Raw genomic sequence first — 16391 nt, 5'->3', positions numbered from 1 at the left:
CTGAGAACATTTATGTTTTGAATATTTCAAGTGTCCATGTAATATTTCAAGATCTACTACAAGTGTCTATTTTATTACTGAAGATTTTTTATATTTTGAATAAACAATGGCCAGTTTGGGTTTACAGCTCAACATTAAATAAAAATTAAATAAAAACCACAGATTTGATGATATTTTTAATGTGGCCCTTTTAGTGGTTGAGTTTGACACCCCTGCTCTAGGCCTTCTGGAAGTTCTAGATACATCACTGACCGCCAATACAAACGGCAGCCTAATCAGTGGGTTGTTAGAAGCGCAAAACAGCAGCAGCTGTTAACCAGAGCTCACTACTGAGTCACTGTGAAACTGGTACAAGGTATAACATGCTAATGTGTCTGTAACAAGCTTTAAGTAAAACAAGGAACGAAGCTACAAATGTGTGTTTAATCTAGAAAAGGCAAAAAATGTTCACACGTATCACCACTAGCTTGGCGCTAACAAATTACTTGAATCCCATAGGGCCGCTAGCAGAAGTTAGCATTATTGTATGTTTTTGTTTATCATGTTTTGACTGAGTTTAGACATTTATGACCCAAACTGAAGGTCTAGCTCACATTGTCATGGTTCACCACTGCATACAGTTCAATGAAGAGCCATTTGGGACTGAGCAACTCTATCACGTTTAGCAGGTTGAAGATTGTCCACAAGGGGGAGTGTCAGGAGGAAACTACAGCAGGATAGCAAGCACATAGGCTTGCATTCACAAATTGTAAAAGGCCTAAAACACATTGTAACTCAATTTCATTAAAACCTTACTCAGATATAATAGCAGCTATTATTTGGTTAATAATAATATTAATTGCAAGCATTGAAGTGGATTGTAAGGCTATAGTGTGTAACTGTACACACTATAGTGGACCTATAAGGTAGTTCGAGCTTACACAGTTTTCAGAACATTGAAGTGCAAGATAAGAGAGTATATGATCTGTACAAACATATACATATACAAATATACTCAGAGAGAGAATTCCATATCAGACAAATTGTGACTTTTATGCTAGGAAGCATTTTTTTCATTATCTTCTTTCCCCTTTTGAATCAAGTTAATATCACTATGTGAATGTGATGTAAACTGAGGCCATACGTTCAAATACATCACTGATCTCTCAGACAGACACAGTACAGGAATTCTATAAACACATAATAGAAAATTGAACAACAAATAAAAACGTACTGTGCAGCAATGTTAACAAACTGGATTAATGTGTATGCAATACAGCGCCCTCTGGTGGCACTCACTACAAATTCCACAATGCATTTCCGATCTTTTTTTGGAACGTACCATCTGAGTAGCGGCAGGGGCGCACTGTTCTTTACGATTGTAACTTTGGACGTTTTTAGGTTTTTATTAGATAAAAGGACATTACGGTTTTTTAAATTAGCCAAAAACATATATGATACAAACCACATCGCAGGACTGATCTATCTGTGTAAGTTTATTTCCAGACTGACGTTCGGTTGTCTGCCGTACCCAGTGCGCATGTCCTTATATTGGTAGGCTCCGCCCGCCTCGTTCTTTTCTCTCTAAGACCCGCAGCCATGAGGTAAGACCTGGAGCCGCAAACGGGCAAAAAGTCCGACAAAACGGGACAAAAATGCACAAATTCTGCAGTTCTATCGCACGTTAATGCTCGGAGACGCCGTACCCGCCCCACACTGCTCTGATTTGTGTGTGAAAATCTGTTAAAAAGCCCTAAATGTGGGGGAAAAGCGCGAAGGCCTCAGGCCGACACGCGATGTGCGGAGCAGTCACGAAATAAAGCGGTTTAACGCGAATAAAGCGGATTTAATGCGGTTTCTGCATTAAAGTATTAAACACTGGAGTGTTTAGCAGGTTGTGTCGGTTTACGTGATTATTTTCTGTTTCGACCGTTCAGCTCGCTACGTTGCTGCTAGCATTTCAGCTAACGTTAGCCGTCCAGCTCACCGTGTGGACGTTCGTGTGTTTACAGTGTTTTAGGTACATTAAAGTGTCTAACGGGTTTAAACGGCGGCTTTCTGACGTTCACCGTTCATATCGTGACGGTAGAGAGACGTGGAGTCTGTGCTTGTGTCGTGCTGTAAACTGGTTGCTGCCAGTAAGGAATATAAATACGCAACGTTCGTGTATTTAAGTCCTGAGTTAGTTTCGGATTTAAAGGAGGCTACCACCGATTTTTCAAAATTGCTCCATAGTTAAGTGATAACGATATAAAGTCTTTCAGAGTGGAAGAATTCATTTGTAGAGAAACTTGACAAATTCACTGTGGTGGTGCTGATAGGAGCCCTGGCTCCACATGTCTAACGTTACAATGGAAATAAAGCCAATTTATTTACTGTTCAAAACCACCAGTGAACCTACACGAGTCTTCTGGATTTATATATGTAACGGCAATGATGGTAAAATAGTGGAAAATCTGAAAAAAAAAAAGTTCTTTAGGGATTATTTTGCCCTACAACGCCCTGCCTGTACCTCTCTGCCATGAATGGGTTAAAGTACATTAATAAAAATATATTTCTTTATAAATTTGTCAAACTATGATAAAACAAATGTGACAGACATCAGTGCAGTGAATTCGTAACCATTTTTTTTTTGTGAGGGAGCTTTTAGAGGTGGACATCTGTCACCACCACTGTCAACAGTTCTGACTGAGTTTCTCTAGAACTGAGCATTTCACACCAAACCACTCTGAATGGCTTTGTTGACATGTCAACCATTTGATCATGCAGAAATTTTGAAAAACTGGTGGAGTTCCCTTTTTAATGTATAAGGACAGATTCAGAGTACAACACCAGTCTCCTGTAGTGGATAGTCTTAAGCATAATATAGTTCAGATAATTGAGACAAGCCTTCAGTGAATCACCAGTCCATGGTTTTCTGTTTCTCAGTTCAGGTTGTATCAGACTGTGTGCTGTTCATTTAGTGCCTTTATTTTAGTTTCTTAATTTTAATAATGATCTTGTGCGTTTTTTCTTGTTTCAGCATGCTCAGGCTCCAAAAGCGCTTGGCGTCCAGCGTCTTGCGCTGTGGCAAGAAGAAGGTCTGGCTGGACCCCAATGAAACCAATGAGATTGCTAACGCCAACTCCCGTAAGACTTTTCCCTTCTAACTTTAGGTTTAGGAATTTTAAAAGAGCTCAGTTTGCTGTTCATAAGAACGTCAGCTTCATTCACACAGATACATTTTTGAACTTGTATACTTTTATTTTCCAGGCCAGCAGATCCGCAAACTGGTGAAGGATGGTCTGATCATCAAGAAGCCCGTCACGGTGCACTCCCGCGCCCGCTGCCGCAAAAACACAATGGCGCGCCGCAAGGGTCGCCATATGGGTGTCGGTGCGTATTTGGAATAATTTCCACACTGTTGGTGAAAATGGGATTCCATTTAAGCTAGTGGTGGGCAATATGATTATCATGAGAATGTCTCTATGCCTTTTTGAGTATAGGATGGATATAATTAGTACTTATACATCCCCAACTCAGTGTTTGATTTAGAAAGACCATAATTAGACCTGTTTACTTGGATTTATGGAAATGATGAATGCAAATAATTGGATTCCTAGTTTTTGGGAGTGTTTTTAAAATGTGACACTACTTTGTCTGTTCAGACTTACTGGATGTCGGAAAAAACTGACACTGTATTATTAAACTCCCTAAAGTAGCATGAAATTACATTTTGCCATATTGCCCAGCTCTAATTTGAACAAAATTAGTTTGACATGGAGTCTTCCTATGGCGCATTAAAACTTGAAGCAAACAGTTTAAATCGTTGAACACTTCAATGGGGCGAGTCTCATTTTACTCAAATGTCAGGAATAAGAACAAACTTTGAATGTCTTTGTCATGAATGTTTCTGCTCTACACTTTAAGTCAAGCAATGCACTCTTATAATCTAAGCTTGTCTTCAATCATTGTCTCGCATGAACTTTTTCCCCTTGGCCTGCAGATGATAGGATGACAGTCTCTGACATTCTTGCCATCTTTTTGCCTCTGCGCAGGTAAGAGGAAGGGTACGGCGAACGCCCGTATGCCAGAGAAGCTGTGCTGGATGCGCCGCATGCGAATTCTGCGTCGCCTGCTCCGGCGTTACAGGGAGTCCAAGAAGATCGACAGGCACATGTAAGAAGTGTCACCATACAGATGTGTGATTAGAATCTTAGCTGTTTTTTTGGGGATGTCAATTAGAAAATACTACAGATGAGTCCTTCATGATGTTGATGCTCGCAGCACCTTAACAGTTTGTCATGATAAGCGATCGGTAGTTGTCAGTACACTTTCATTAGAGTCTAGAACACTGAGCTGTATGTTTTATAACAGATTTAGACCAATTATTAGGGAACCTGTAAACAGTGTACAGCTGCATAGTCTATTGAATGAGCTCATTGTTTATTTTTACCAGATTTTGTCTTCCTATTACTTAATTAAATTTTCTAAGTGTTTTTCATGGTGTTTCAAAGCGTAGTGTTTTGCTTGTGCATTTTCAGTTCTGCCTTGTTCACAAACCTCACAAAGAAGCTATACATACACTTCATGATGTATTGATGTTTTATGCAATAGGATTTTAAGAGACGATTTAATTTCAGTACTGTTACCGTCATTAAAGCTGGGCTTTTTTTTGCCCCCTAGGTACCACAGCCTGTACCTCCGGGCCAAGGGTAACGTCTTCAAGAACAAGCGTATCCTCATGGAGCACATCCACAAACTGAAGGCCGACAGGGCTCGCAAGAAGCTCCTATCGTAAGTCAAACTGTCAAGTTTGTGTCATTTTATCCCATCCATTTGTGTCTCAGGCTTTATATGAAGTTCTGCATTATTAGTGTTAGAATTAAGGCTTCACATGTAGCTCTGTAGGTAAACTGAGCCTCAGAATCTACACAATTTCCTGTCCTGACTAAGTGGACAGAGTTCATAAGGTGGATGTCCATAACTTGACTAGTCTGAGACGGACCACTTATTGTCTGAATTGTCAGAGACGCTCAGATATAAAGCGAGCTGAATGTCCCGTATATGAACATACAGGACATGCTTGTTTTCAAGCATCTCTTCAGTGTCCACTCAGACTCTAATACTCGACTGTAAACTGTTATTATAGCAGGTATGTTTTGATTGCACAGCATCCAAAACGCCACAGAAACGTCACTTAATTTGATGAACCACATTTTCTTTGATAAACTCGATTAGTTTTAGCAAGAACTTCACACAGAATTATATTTAAACCGCTGATGTTGAAAACTGTCATAGGTTTAACAATCACCTCTGTTTCTCTACAGTGACCAGGCTGAGGCTCGCCGCTCTAAGACCCGTGAGGCCCGTAAGCGTCGCGAGGAGCGTCTGCAGGCCAAGAAAGAAGAAATCATCAAAAACCTGTCAAAGGAGGAGGAGACCAAGAAATGAGCCTTTAAAGTGCCCCTCTTTCAGTTATAATAAAACACACACAAAAGTCAGCTTGTCTCGTCTTGTTTTATCCTTAAAAATACAAGTAGTGCCAACAGATCTCCAAAGTAGCTTTACAGGAGCAGCACAGTAACATCAGTGACATTATTACCTCAAAGGGATTTTAAGTTAAATAAAGCTGAGTCTAAAAATGAGTTTTCCTCTGCCAACTGCTGTTGAGGGTAAAGCAGCTTCCAATCAGACACTAGTCTCTAAAATCAAGGTTCCTAATTAGTTCTGTACTCAATAATTAGTGTAGTATGGAAGGCCAGATGTGCAAAAATGAAAAAATATAAATAACTCAGTAAATGCATCAATAAATAAAAATAAAGCATGTATTGCTTATTTTGATTGTAATTATACACTTCATTTTTCTGCAGTTATATTCTGATTTATTTCTGTATTGTTTGTTGTTTTTTTAATGCCTATGTTCAATTTTATATATTATTTTCTGTATCTGTAAGCAGCCATTATTGTACTGTCCTGTCCTTAGTTGGTGCTGACAGAGCAAGATTTGTACAATTGGTCAACCAGTAGGAATATTAAGACACTATAATGTCATTGATCGACAGCCCCTGTATTATCATAAGAACAAGAAAATACAGAAATAAACAACTTAATAGTTATGGAAAAACTATTATAAACAAAAAAATTAAATGTTCAAGGAACTACAAAATAAATACATAAATTAGGAATGGAAATTACTAAATAGACTACATGTAAATGCAGACATTTATGTAAGGGTTTATTAATATATTTATTTCTAGATTTATCATTATTCTTTGTAATTCTAATTCATATATTAATTTACTGATTTGTTTATTTTTTATTTTTTTAATTTGTTTTTGAGGCAGATCTGGTCCTCCATAGTATAGAGCCTTTATGTACTTGTAGAAGTATCCTCACTTTTGCATCTCATTTACCAAACAGGTTATTTAAAGAATCATTTATTAAAAGCTTTGGGGAACCCCTTTATTTTTGCTCCGTCTCCGTGGTTTGTGAAGGATCAGTTTGACAGGATGATGCTTTGGAACAGAAGTGCTCACTCCTACCTGCAGAGGGTTTGAGTGGCTTCAGGTTTTCATTCCAAAGCAGCAGAAGCACAGCTGACTGAGCACCCCTGTTCAAGGCATCGGACAAATTGATCCCAATTCACAACCCAGAAGATGAGCAATAATATGGACCGTTTGGTGGTCCTTGAAAAAAAGTATGAGAACCGTCTCCAAAGCAAGGGTAGGGAACCCACAGTTCCTGCACAGCTAAATACTACACTGTTGGAAATAAAGGTTCTGTTCAGGTACGTTTTTCGTTCATCAAAGTAAATGTTCCAACAGTGGTTTTAAGGTCTGATTGTGAACCTTAAATAAGTTTTTCCAGGTGAAAAGTTCGTATTTGTACCTTTTCATAACCGAATGTTTTAAACAGAACAGTAAAATAAAAGCCTGGAGACGAGACGGGGTGTGTGGAGTCAGTACAGCTTAGAACATATCATTTCAGTGGATTATGGTTCAGTTATGTTCCCTGACTGAAGGTACTGAGATGTACCTTTGAGGGTTCCACCCCACAGAGTGTAGGTTTAGTCGGTGTGAGCAGGGATTCACTAAACTGTGCTGGACTCTGGCTCTCAGTTCCTCACCTGTCTCTAAAGGGAGGGTGATCCCAGTGAACCTGTGCAAATCTGAGGTTTTATGTGGGATGTTAATAAAGTTAAAATAGTAATACATCTGAAAGAAATTGCACTTTTCAGGCTAGACATTTATCCCAGAGCTACAGTGGAGCATTTCACATCAATCCACACTGAATTACTCTTCATCAGTCATTTCATTTTGCAGAAATTTAGAAACATGACATTGCATAAGTTATTCTTTTAATGCTCAGGTGTTCTGTCCTGGTCCTGGAGATCTGCCACCCTGTTCGGATCCAACACACCTGGTTCTGATGTTTAGACGCCCCTGAATCCTTCATTACCTGGATCAGGTGCGTTAGATTAGGGTTGGAACTAAACTTTGCAGGGATGTAGATCTCCAGGACCAGGATTGGGCTCCCCTGCGTTAATCCATGATTTGTGGAAATGTGAGCAAAGCCAGGAATCTGGAGGAAACAGCTGCTTTTCCACCCTTACGTGTACCTCACTGGCAGCCTGTGGATGGCAGCAGAGTTCCAACCCTTCCCTTTGTTACAGGATGGAGACACTAGATGGCACCACATCACAAAAGTCTTGTGATTTCTTAGTGGCCCTGCATAATCAAAAGTCCCTTTGTTTATACATTTCATTTGTTTGATGCTGCCCATTTCAGGAAAAATGAAGGTAAGGATTTTACATTTTTTGGTAAAATTAACATGCGTTTGATCATGTAGCATCAAGATTCCTAATTGGTTGTCTGTGCACAGAGGTGTGATTGCAGCTGAGGTTTGAATTCCAGCTGTGCCACATCGTTTTGCCCCTACTTGCTAGAGGTGCCTGTGATCATGCTCCCCTGATTCTTGTGGACATATGAAGTTTTCCAAACTCAGAATAACAAAATCAGCAAAAGTGTGTATAGAATGTATAGAATGGGTCGTAATGAAGAGCTCAGTGACTTTACACTGGCGCTGTTATAGGATGGCACCTCTGCCACAAGCAAGTTGATGGAATTTTATCCCTGCTAGATCTGCCCCAGACAACTGTAAGTGCTGTTATTGTGAAATGGAAGCATCTAGGAGCAACAACAGCTCAGCCACGAAGCGGTAGACCACACAAACTCACAGAGTGGGGCTGCCGAGTGTTGAAGTGCAGAAACTATCCTTGTTGCATGACTCACTGCAGAGATTTTATCCCAGCGCTTCCTCTATCACATCATGCTGCTGAGCTGGGAGGTGAAGGCAAGCATGGGGTTTCTCTGAGACGTGTGAAGCGCCGCCGCATCTTTCTGAACTGCCACTAACGCAACATTACTGGACAGCTCAAATCTGCTAATTGAGTTGTCTACATTGGCTAGCACAGCCAGGCTTCTCCTGGCCTTTGAGATTCGCAACAAGAGCTTTGAAGGTTTTTTTTTTCTTGGAAATGTAATTGAGTAAAAGTACAAGAACTCAGTTTCAGTTGTACTGAAGAACTTAAGTAAAGTACAAATCTTCCAAAATAATACTTAAACATGAACAATTACTCAAGTATTTTCCTCCTCTGAGGTCAGTTACCGCATTTTAAAGCTGCACAGTTCAGCACGCTTGCAGGAGAATGCTAACTGCCAATTCTCTCATGTCAGCTAGGCTAACAGACGTCTGCATTGTCTAGCATAATGCTGAGTGATGCCATGAAGAACCCTGCTAGAAAAACCGGCATAGACCAGCATATTGTCTCTGTGGCGTAAAAACGTCTAACCTCATATCTTATAAATATTTTTCCTTTTTTTTGCATTATTTGAAAATTCCAGGAACTGTTTGCACGGGGTTAAAATTTCATGATGAATGGACCAATAGAAATTGTCTAAAATTATGTGGAAAAAAGGCATCTTTTATTATATTTTATTAGCATTAACTTTCATAAATTAAGAAGATTTTCCTTCTGTAAAGTTAACATTTTGGACAGTGATGATATGTACTTTGGATGCTGGTATTCTGGTCAACCAGCATGGCCATACTGGGTGACTGGGTAAGCAGTTAAACCAGCACTGGACCAGCATAGACCAGCTGTAATATACTGCAATCTATCAATCTGTATATACATTATAGTGGATTATAGGTCGTATTTACTGTTATAACTTTTACTTTCAGTTACTTTTCAGTAACTCACACCATCGATCACTAATAGACGTAGTCAACCAATTGCGTCGGCCCTACTTACTAGCTGTACCTGCCATCTTGCTCCTTATATATAGGAGATTATCCAGATTTTCCAAACTTGGCATCGCATCAAAGCAGCACTTCTTTCTTTCTTTCTCTTTAATTTTTGTTCCCTCCAATTTTCCCCCAATTTAGTCATGGCCAATTCACACCTGCTAGCTAGGTCTCCCCATGACATGAAGCTAGCAAGCTGTGAGGACAATGACTAGCACCTGCTTCCTCTGAGATACGTGAAGCTGCACCACGTCTTTTCAAACTGACGCTAACACAACGTCATTGGACCCAGCACATGTCAGCTAATGGACGCCCACATAGGCTGGAGTCGCGCTTAATGATGGGGGGAGAGGGAGGACTATTACGCTCTCTTGTGTGATTTTTTTATCCGAAATTTTAGAGCAGCTGTTGATTTCATGATTTCATCCTCCATGTTACATGTGGGGCCTTTTATAAATGGAGTGGGTTAAAATCGGTCAGTAATTTTAGCAGTAAAAACTTGCTGATTGAGGCTTTAAGTGAGGTGTAATAAATCATCAGCGTGTCCGAGCCAGTAGCAGTGGAAGTGTGTGTGTGTGTGTGTGTGTGTGTGTGTGTGTGTGTGTGTGTTACGGTTCATCCCTCCGTAAGGCAGGGCCTGTGGAGTGAAGATAAGGCTGTTCTCTGGCTCCTCAGGCCACCATCTCATCACTTCTCCAATAAAAGGCCCTGACCTCAAACCTTACGCTCGTGCGATCTTTACACCAATTGTGCGGCTGCTTTCGTTTAAGCCTTGCTGGTTTCGCTCCGCAGCAGCCAGCCTGAATTTCTGCTGCCGTTGCGGAAAACAGCTAAGCCTTCCTCTCCAACTCGCTCTCCAGCTTCACTGCTAATAATGAGGCTGCTGGAATTTTCAGATCGAACTGCCTTGGAATCGCAGTGCTCACCTAGAAAGACTTCGATATGAATCCTTGGATCTCTGTGTAATAAGATGGTCAAAAATGGTTGACTTAAGTTGTTCTGATGGCTGTAAATAGGTGGGTGATACTGGTGGTTAGAAACTGAGGAAAGCTTTAAATCAGTCAGGTCCACTCTTACTGCCCAGCCGTCGTAATCAGGATGATAAAAATACATTCATAACATGTCTGATTGATGAAAAGCCATCTGAAGTACAACACACGGATCAGAGGTCTACACCGTTAGATCTGGTGGACTAGCAGTTGAAGTAAATATAATGTTAGCTATGGAAAAATGCTAACATGAACATGGAGGTAAGGAGCTCAGTACAGTGTAAGGCAGGTGTACAATGTCCAGACCTGATTATGATCGTGTAGGAGTTTGTCTATACATCAGCCTAAATACAGACAATATCAGACTACACTCATCTGAATAGTGATTACATTCATTTCCACTGTTAAACTACACGCATTTCCATTGTTACACTAAACCCATTTCCACTGTTAAACTACACTCATTTCCACTGTTAAACTACACTCATTTCCATTGTTACACTAAACCCATTTCCACTGTTAAACTACACTCATTTCCACTGTTACACTGAACCCATTTCCACTGTTAAACTACACTCATTTCCACTGTTACACTAAACCCATTTCCACTGTTAAACTACACTTATTTCTACTGTTAAACTACACCCACTTTCATGGTCATGCTAATCATGTTTCCATTGTTACACTACACACCATTTTTTCACAATTACGCTACATCTATTTTCTATGGTTTTGCCACACCCATTGACCTTTTTATACTAGATCCAATATTATTATTACTATAGTCATTATTTTACACTACACTAATTTCTCTGTTACACGACGCCCATTTCCATTCTTACATTACACCCACTTTCCTGGTTACACTCAACACATTTTCATGGATACGCCAGGTCAAAGGTTGTGGGAGAACATGCAGCATCATTCACTCTCAGAAATAAAGGTACTAAACTGTCACTGGGGCAGTTCCCCTCTTGTCACTGGGGTGGAACCCTCAAGGGTCCATCTCAGTACCTTTAGTCAGGGAACATAACTGAACCATAATCCACTGAAATGATATGTTCTAAGCTGTACTGACTCCACACACCCCGTCTCGTCTCCAGGACTTTATTTTACTGTTCTGTTTAAAACATTCGGTTATGAAAAGGTACAAATACGAACTTTTCACCTGGAAAAACTTATTTAAGGTTCACAATCAGACCTTAAAATTACTGTTTTACATTGTTTGTACCTTGATGAAGAAAAAATTAGTAATTCTATGGTAACTTTAATTTTTATGTCCCTAGCGTTTACAGATATATTACACTTGAAAAACGTTAGGATTACAATTTATTTTAAATAAATATTTTTAAATAAAACAATGTTATTTGAACAATTTCACCTTCTTGAGCCACTTTAACAATATTGGTTTTTAAATCAATCATATAGAATTCCAAGCACCACAGAAGAGCTCGTCCCCACAGTCATGTGTGAAGGCTGAGGCCATATTTTGAGGTAAAACAACGTTTTTCTACATTTTAACTACAATAATCTATACATGACTATGAAATATGTGATTTAAATGACATAAAGAAAACAAATGGTAAATAAATATTATAAATATATAATGAAAGGTCCCCAGGAGTCGTGTCTCTGGTGTTACTGCGTAACAAAAAATCTCTTATTTTGAAATAAAAGTCACACTGATGACATCACTCGACTCCCTTTTACCTGTTTTCTGAGGATCTATGAAGAAAAGCTCATGGTGAGTCCACTGTGTCTTTCAGTTATCAGAGATTTTCTCATTTAGCTCATGATTTCATATGAAGCTTTTAGCTGAAGTCACTGGTGTGACCGACTTTATTCTGAGGTAACTGTGAAAAAATAGAATACAAATGGATTAAATTCCATATTTTAGTGGATATTCCATGATTGACAACATGTGGTTTGATGCTCTGTAGCAGCCGTTCTTTAAAATGCATTGTTCATTAAAATGTCTCTGGTGTTCCCTTTATTATGTGGAACACCAATGAGGATCGGTAACACCAGTGACTCCTATGGACAGATAGAAAAGTGGACGTTTCTGTAGAATGACCCACCTGCACAGCACCTTTATTTCTAACAGTGTTTTATTCTTTGTCACGATGGCTGAATGTTATCTGTGTGACGATGACATTTATTTGAAATATTTAAAATGGAAGCAGTTGCTATGAAACTATGTACAAATGCATAAGATGCTGTTTTTTGTATGCGTGCGTGGAGGAGCACCTTCCAACTTCATAATGCCAACAAATGACACAAAGTGACAAAGAAACGTTACTGAGAATCCTGCATGACCTTGACTTCTAAGCCGAGCACAGACGAGCATTTGAAAGAAACTGTTCTGCTCTGAAGTCACCGGCATGAGTCAGCCGCCTTACGTAACAGCACACGAAGAACGGAGGGGGAAGAACGTCTGTATGGAACACGGAGTCGCTAAGTCCAAAAGTTTGAAGCAAGGCTGTTCTTAAAAAAGAAGCAGCAACATGTTGCCTGCAGGTGGGATTTGTGAAGGATGGTTGAGGATGATGTTTTGCACTGTGGTGCGTTTTTATAAAAAGAGATCAAAAGGAGAATTTGTGCTGCTGTGCATCACCCAGGGATTCCTGTACGAGATAGCCGAGTCATACTAAACAGAGATAAGCAGAGGTCATGAAGTGAGGGATTTTTTAATGTGATGTCTTGAATGTTGAAAGTTATCCGCCTTCCAAATAATATCTGGTCAACAGTGGTCCTGTGGTCAGAAACTGATGAATTTGGTAGAGGGGGGCTGAAAAACTGCACAGGAACAGATGGACAACAGTCTGTAATTGCACACCTAAGTCATGGGCCTGTAAGGAAGGTGGAGCCCATAAAGTGGCCACTGAGTGGAAGTACATGGTATGGGTTTGTAATAAAATGGACAGGATCTTCAGAGGTTCAGAGTCAGAACCTTGGTCACTTGCACCTTTTTGAAGACCTGACCTGAAATACAGTGTTGTTTTATTGGACAGGGGCTCCAAGAAAAGCATTTGCTACTAGAGGACTGTGTGTCTAGAGTGCTACTAGAGTGGACTGGATGTCCTGCAGTGTTTCACTAGAACGTCAACTTAATATTATTTATATAACTCATTAGTAAACTAACTGAGTTATCCTTTCTGAGGTTTTCTCTGATTTTGTTCTTCTTTTATGGTGCAGTAAAACAGTAGGAGCCAAATCACCCACTGTATCTGTCAATCTGATCATGGTGTGTAGTCATTATATTAACTTTTACGTTCACTAGTGACTTTCTTCTATAACTGACATCATCAACAACTAATAGGCTTAGTCAGCCAATCATTGCAACCCTACTTGCTAGATGTACCTGCCACACCCCCCAGTTCTTATGGACATATGCCTTTTTCTGAATTTGCAATAACAAAATCAGCAAAAGTACAATTATTGATTTCAGGTGTTTCAGCCACACCTATTCCTAACAGGTGTATAAAATCAAGCACATAGCCATGCAGTCTCCATAGACAAACACTGGCAGTAGAATGGGTTAGACTGTTGAGCTCAATGACTTTAAATGTGGCTCCATTGCCACAAGTCAGTTCATAAAACTTCTGCCCTGCTAGATCTGCCCCAGACAACTGTAAGTGCTATTACTGTGAAATGGAAGCGTCCAGGAGCAACAACAGCTCAGCTGTGAAGCGGTAGCCCACGCAAACTCACAGAGTGCTTAAGCACATAAAAAATGGCCTGTCCTCTGATGAATCACTCAACACAGTTGTGAGTTGTGCCTCTGAAAGCAACATCAGCACCTGACCTGTGCATTGGAAGCTTCAAGAAATGGGTTTCCATGGCTGAGCAGCTGCACACAAGCCTATGTGCAATGCCAAGCATCAGCTGGAGTGGTGTAAAGCACCGCCACTGGACTCTGGAGCAGTGGAAACGTGGATGGATGAATCTGGGTTTGATGGATGCCAGGAGAATGCCACCTTCTGGAATGCATAGTGCCAACAGTAAAGTTTGGTGAAGGAGGGATGATGAGCTGGGGCTGTTTTTCAGGGTTTGGACCCCTTAGTTCCAGTGAGGGGTGATGTTAATACTACAGCTCACAAAGACATTTTACACAATTATATACTTCCAGCTTTGTGGCAGTAGTTTGGGGAAGACCCTCTCCTGCTCCAGCGTGACTGAGCGTGACCACAACTCCAGATATTTCAACCTTGAGATGAACTGGAAGGTCGATTGTGAGCCAGGGCTTCGTCCGACATCAGTGTCTGACCTCACAAATACTCTTTTGACTGAATCGACACAAATTCCCACAGACACACTGCAAAATCTTGTATAAAGCTTCCCAGAAGAGTGGAGGCTGTTGTAGTAACAGAGGGGCCAAATCCATGTTAATGCCTATGGTTTTGAAATGGGATATCCGACAAGCTTATATAAGTGTGATGGTCAGGTGTCCACATACTTTTGGCCATATAGTGTAGATAAGGTTTAAAATTCAAATCTTGTTTTCTCCTGTATTCCAGGCATAGAAGGTTTTCTTAAACCCACAACAATATGTGAGTGAACCTGAGTGCGTACGTGCCGTCCCCTGCTGAAGACTAATCGATTCATTTGCCTTTCGGCCGAGCAGTCGTCTCCCGGCCGCTGACATTTTTAATCTGCCTCTGATGTGTATTGAAGGGAAAGAGAGAGAATCTGCTGGCTGCAGAAACACGAGGCACGTCGCCACAAGCTCATAATCTATTCATCCTGCGAGGCCGCAGGTGCGTCCGGCAGCGTCATCACCGCAGCAGCAATCAGGCCTGAATACACTCATATAAACGTATTCATAGCTCTTTGTTTACGGCCAAACCGAACGTGATCACTGCAGCATGTTTAGGCTGCATGTGGACTATGAGAAACTTGTAGATGTTCAAGGATTTTCTGACAATGAAGGCAGATTCAAAAGAGCTGAATTACAATTTCTCAACCCACAAACTCAGGTTGTCTTGGTAGGACTCGAGTCACTATGTCCTTGGTTTTATTGAGCATACAGCTGATAAACACGAGAGAAAAACTCTTCTGTATTTGGATTAGCTGTCACTGGTTTTTGATTTCAGCCACTGGCCTATTGGTCTGTTGCTGTTATCAGCTGAGTCTTCAGTGTAGTTGATCAGATAACGGACTGGACTGGCTCACTATTGGAAAAGAAACACTGACAACAGTGGAGATATACAACATCTGGATGACTCTACTGAACTGGTTCAAAGTCAGAGTTAAAAACATTTCAAACTTTTAACTGAATTGGATTTTAGGCTAAAACTCTTTGGCTTCGCATGAATCTATATCTCAATTATGTTTATTTTATTGAATTATTATTTTGTCACTTGCAAAACAAAACAATCATAACACTACTAAAGCGCCACCAAATGTTTCAGTAGTCACTGTTTCGGTGATGACAATTCATCTCATTTTGAGCAGAACCCAAAATGCTAGCCAGCATGTGACTAGCAAACACATAAAATCATAATATTTTTCATTAAAACACAAACAAGTTTACCTAATTGCGGAAAATCAGTTTCGGTAGTGACAATTCGTAATGTTCCACACTGATTTTCAGACTTTGGGACACATTTACTTCAAAACAATGGGATAAAATTGCTCACCATGTGGCCATGAGGGACAGGGATGCAGCCTCACTTCCCGCTCTAAAATGTAGGGGCGTGGCTAAAATAAGACTCCGCCTACTGACTAAAACTTTGCATTTCAGTAGTTTAAAAATTAAGCTCATACTAAATCTAAATTGCTCAACTTCGCTTTAAAAGAAATCAGATCGTGAAAATTTAAAAAAAGGTACAAAAAATTGTAAATATCATTTTCACAAGTGTAAATTTAGGGTTTAGGGTTTTTGGGACACCTCCCAAAAGAAAGTACACTATAAATGATGATTTTGTTCATATTAAGCTTATTACTATCCCAGTTAAAGCTTTGGGTTGAAACAGATCATAACATGATCTTTTTAAATAGTTTTGTACAGTAGTTTGAACTAATTCAGTAGAATGGTCCCTATAGTGGACCTGTAAGGTAGGTGGAGCTCATAAAGTGTCTAGAAGCAAGAGGTAAGAGTTTCTAATAAAGTTGACAGTTTCCAAATATTTAAAA

At 40.0% G+C, this 16391-nt stretch overlaps 1 protein-coding gene across 1 annotated transcript; it reads left to right on the top strand.

Moving 5' to 3' along the window:
• The first annotated feature begins 1518 nt into the window (after positions 1-1518).
• Positions 1519-5462, top strand: LOC118809744 (60S ribosomal protein L19). Its single transcript, XM_036573292.1, has 6 exons — positions 1519-1583; positions 3002-3108; positions 3232-3354; positions 4017-4137; positions 4645-4755; positions 5289-5462. Exons 1-6 carry the CDS (start codon positions 1579-1581, stop codon positions 5410-5412), a joined length of 591 nt encoding a protein of 196 aa, XP_036429185.1. The 5' UTR covers positions 1519-1578; the 3' UTR covers positions 5413-5462.
• The last annotated feature ends 10929 nt before the right edge of the window (positions 5463-16391 follow it).

The sequence above is a fragment of the Colossoma macropomum genome, unplaced genomic scaffold, assembly GCF_904425465.1.
Source record: "Colossoma macropomum unplaced genomic scaffold, Colossoma_macropomum, whole genome shotgun sequence".
In the NCBI taxonomy this organism is placed as follows: domain Eukaryota; kingdom Metazoa; phylum Chordata; class Actinopteri; order Characiformes; family Serrasalmidae; genus Colossoma; species Colossoma macropomum.
Note: the sequence above shows the minus strand (reverse complement) of the source record. Positions and strands in the feature narration are given on the sequence as shown.

Coding starts and splice junctions, on each gene's coding strand:
- LOC118809744 (XM_036573292.1), top strand. Junction 3,355..4,016: donor GGGTCGCCATATGGGTGTCG/GTGCGTATTTGG, acceptor GCCTCTGCGCAG/GTAAGAGGAAGGGTACGGCG. Junction 4,138..4,644: donor AAGAAGATCGACAGGCACAT/GTAAGAAGTGTC, acceptor TTTGCCCCCTAG/GTACCACAGCCTGTACCTCC.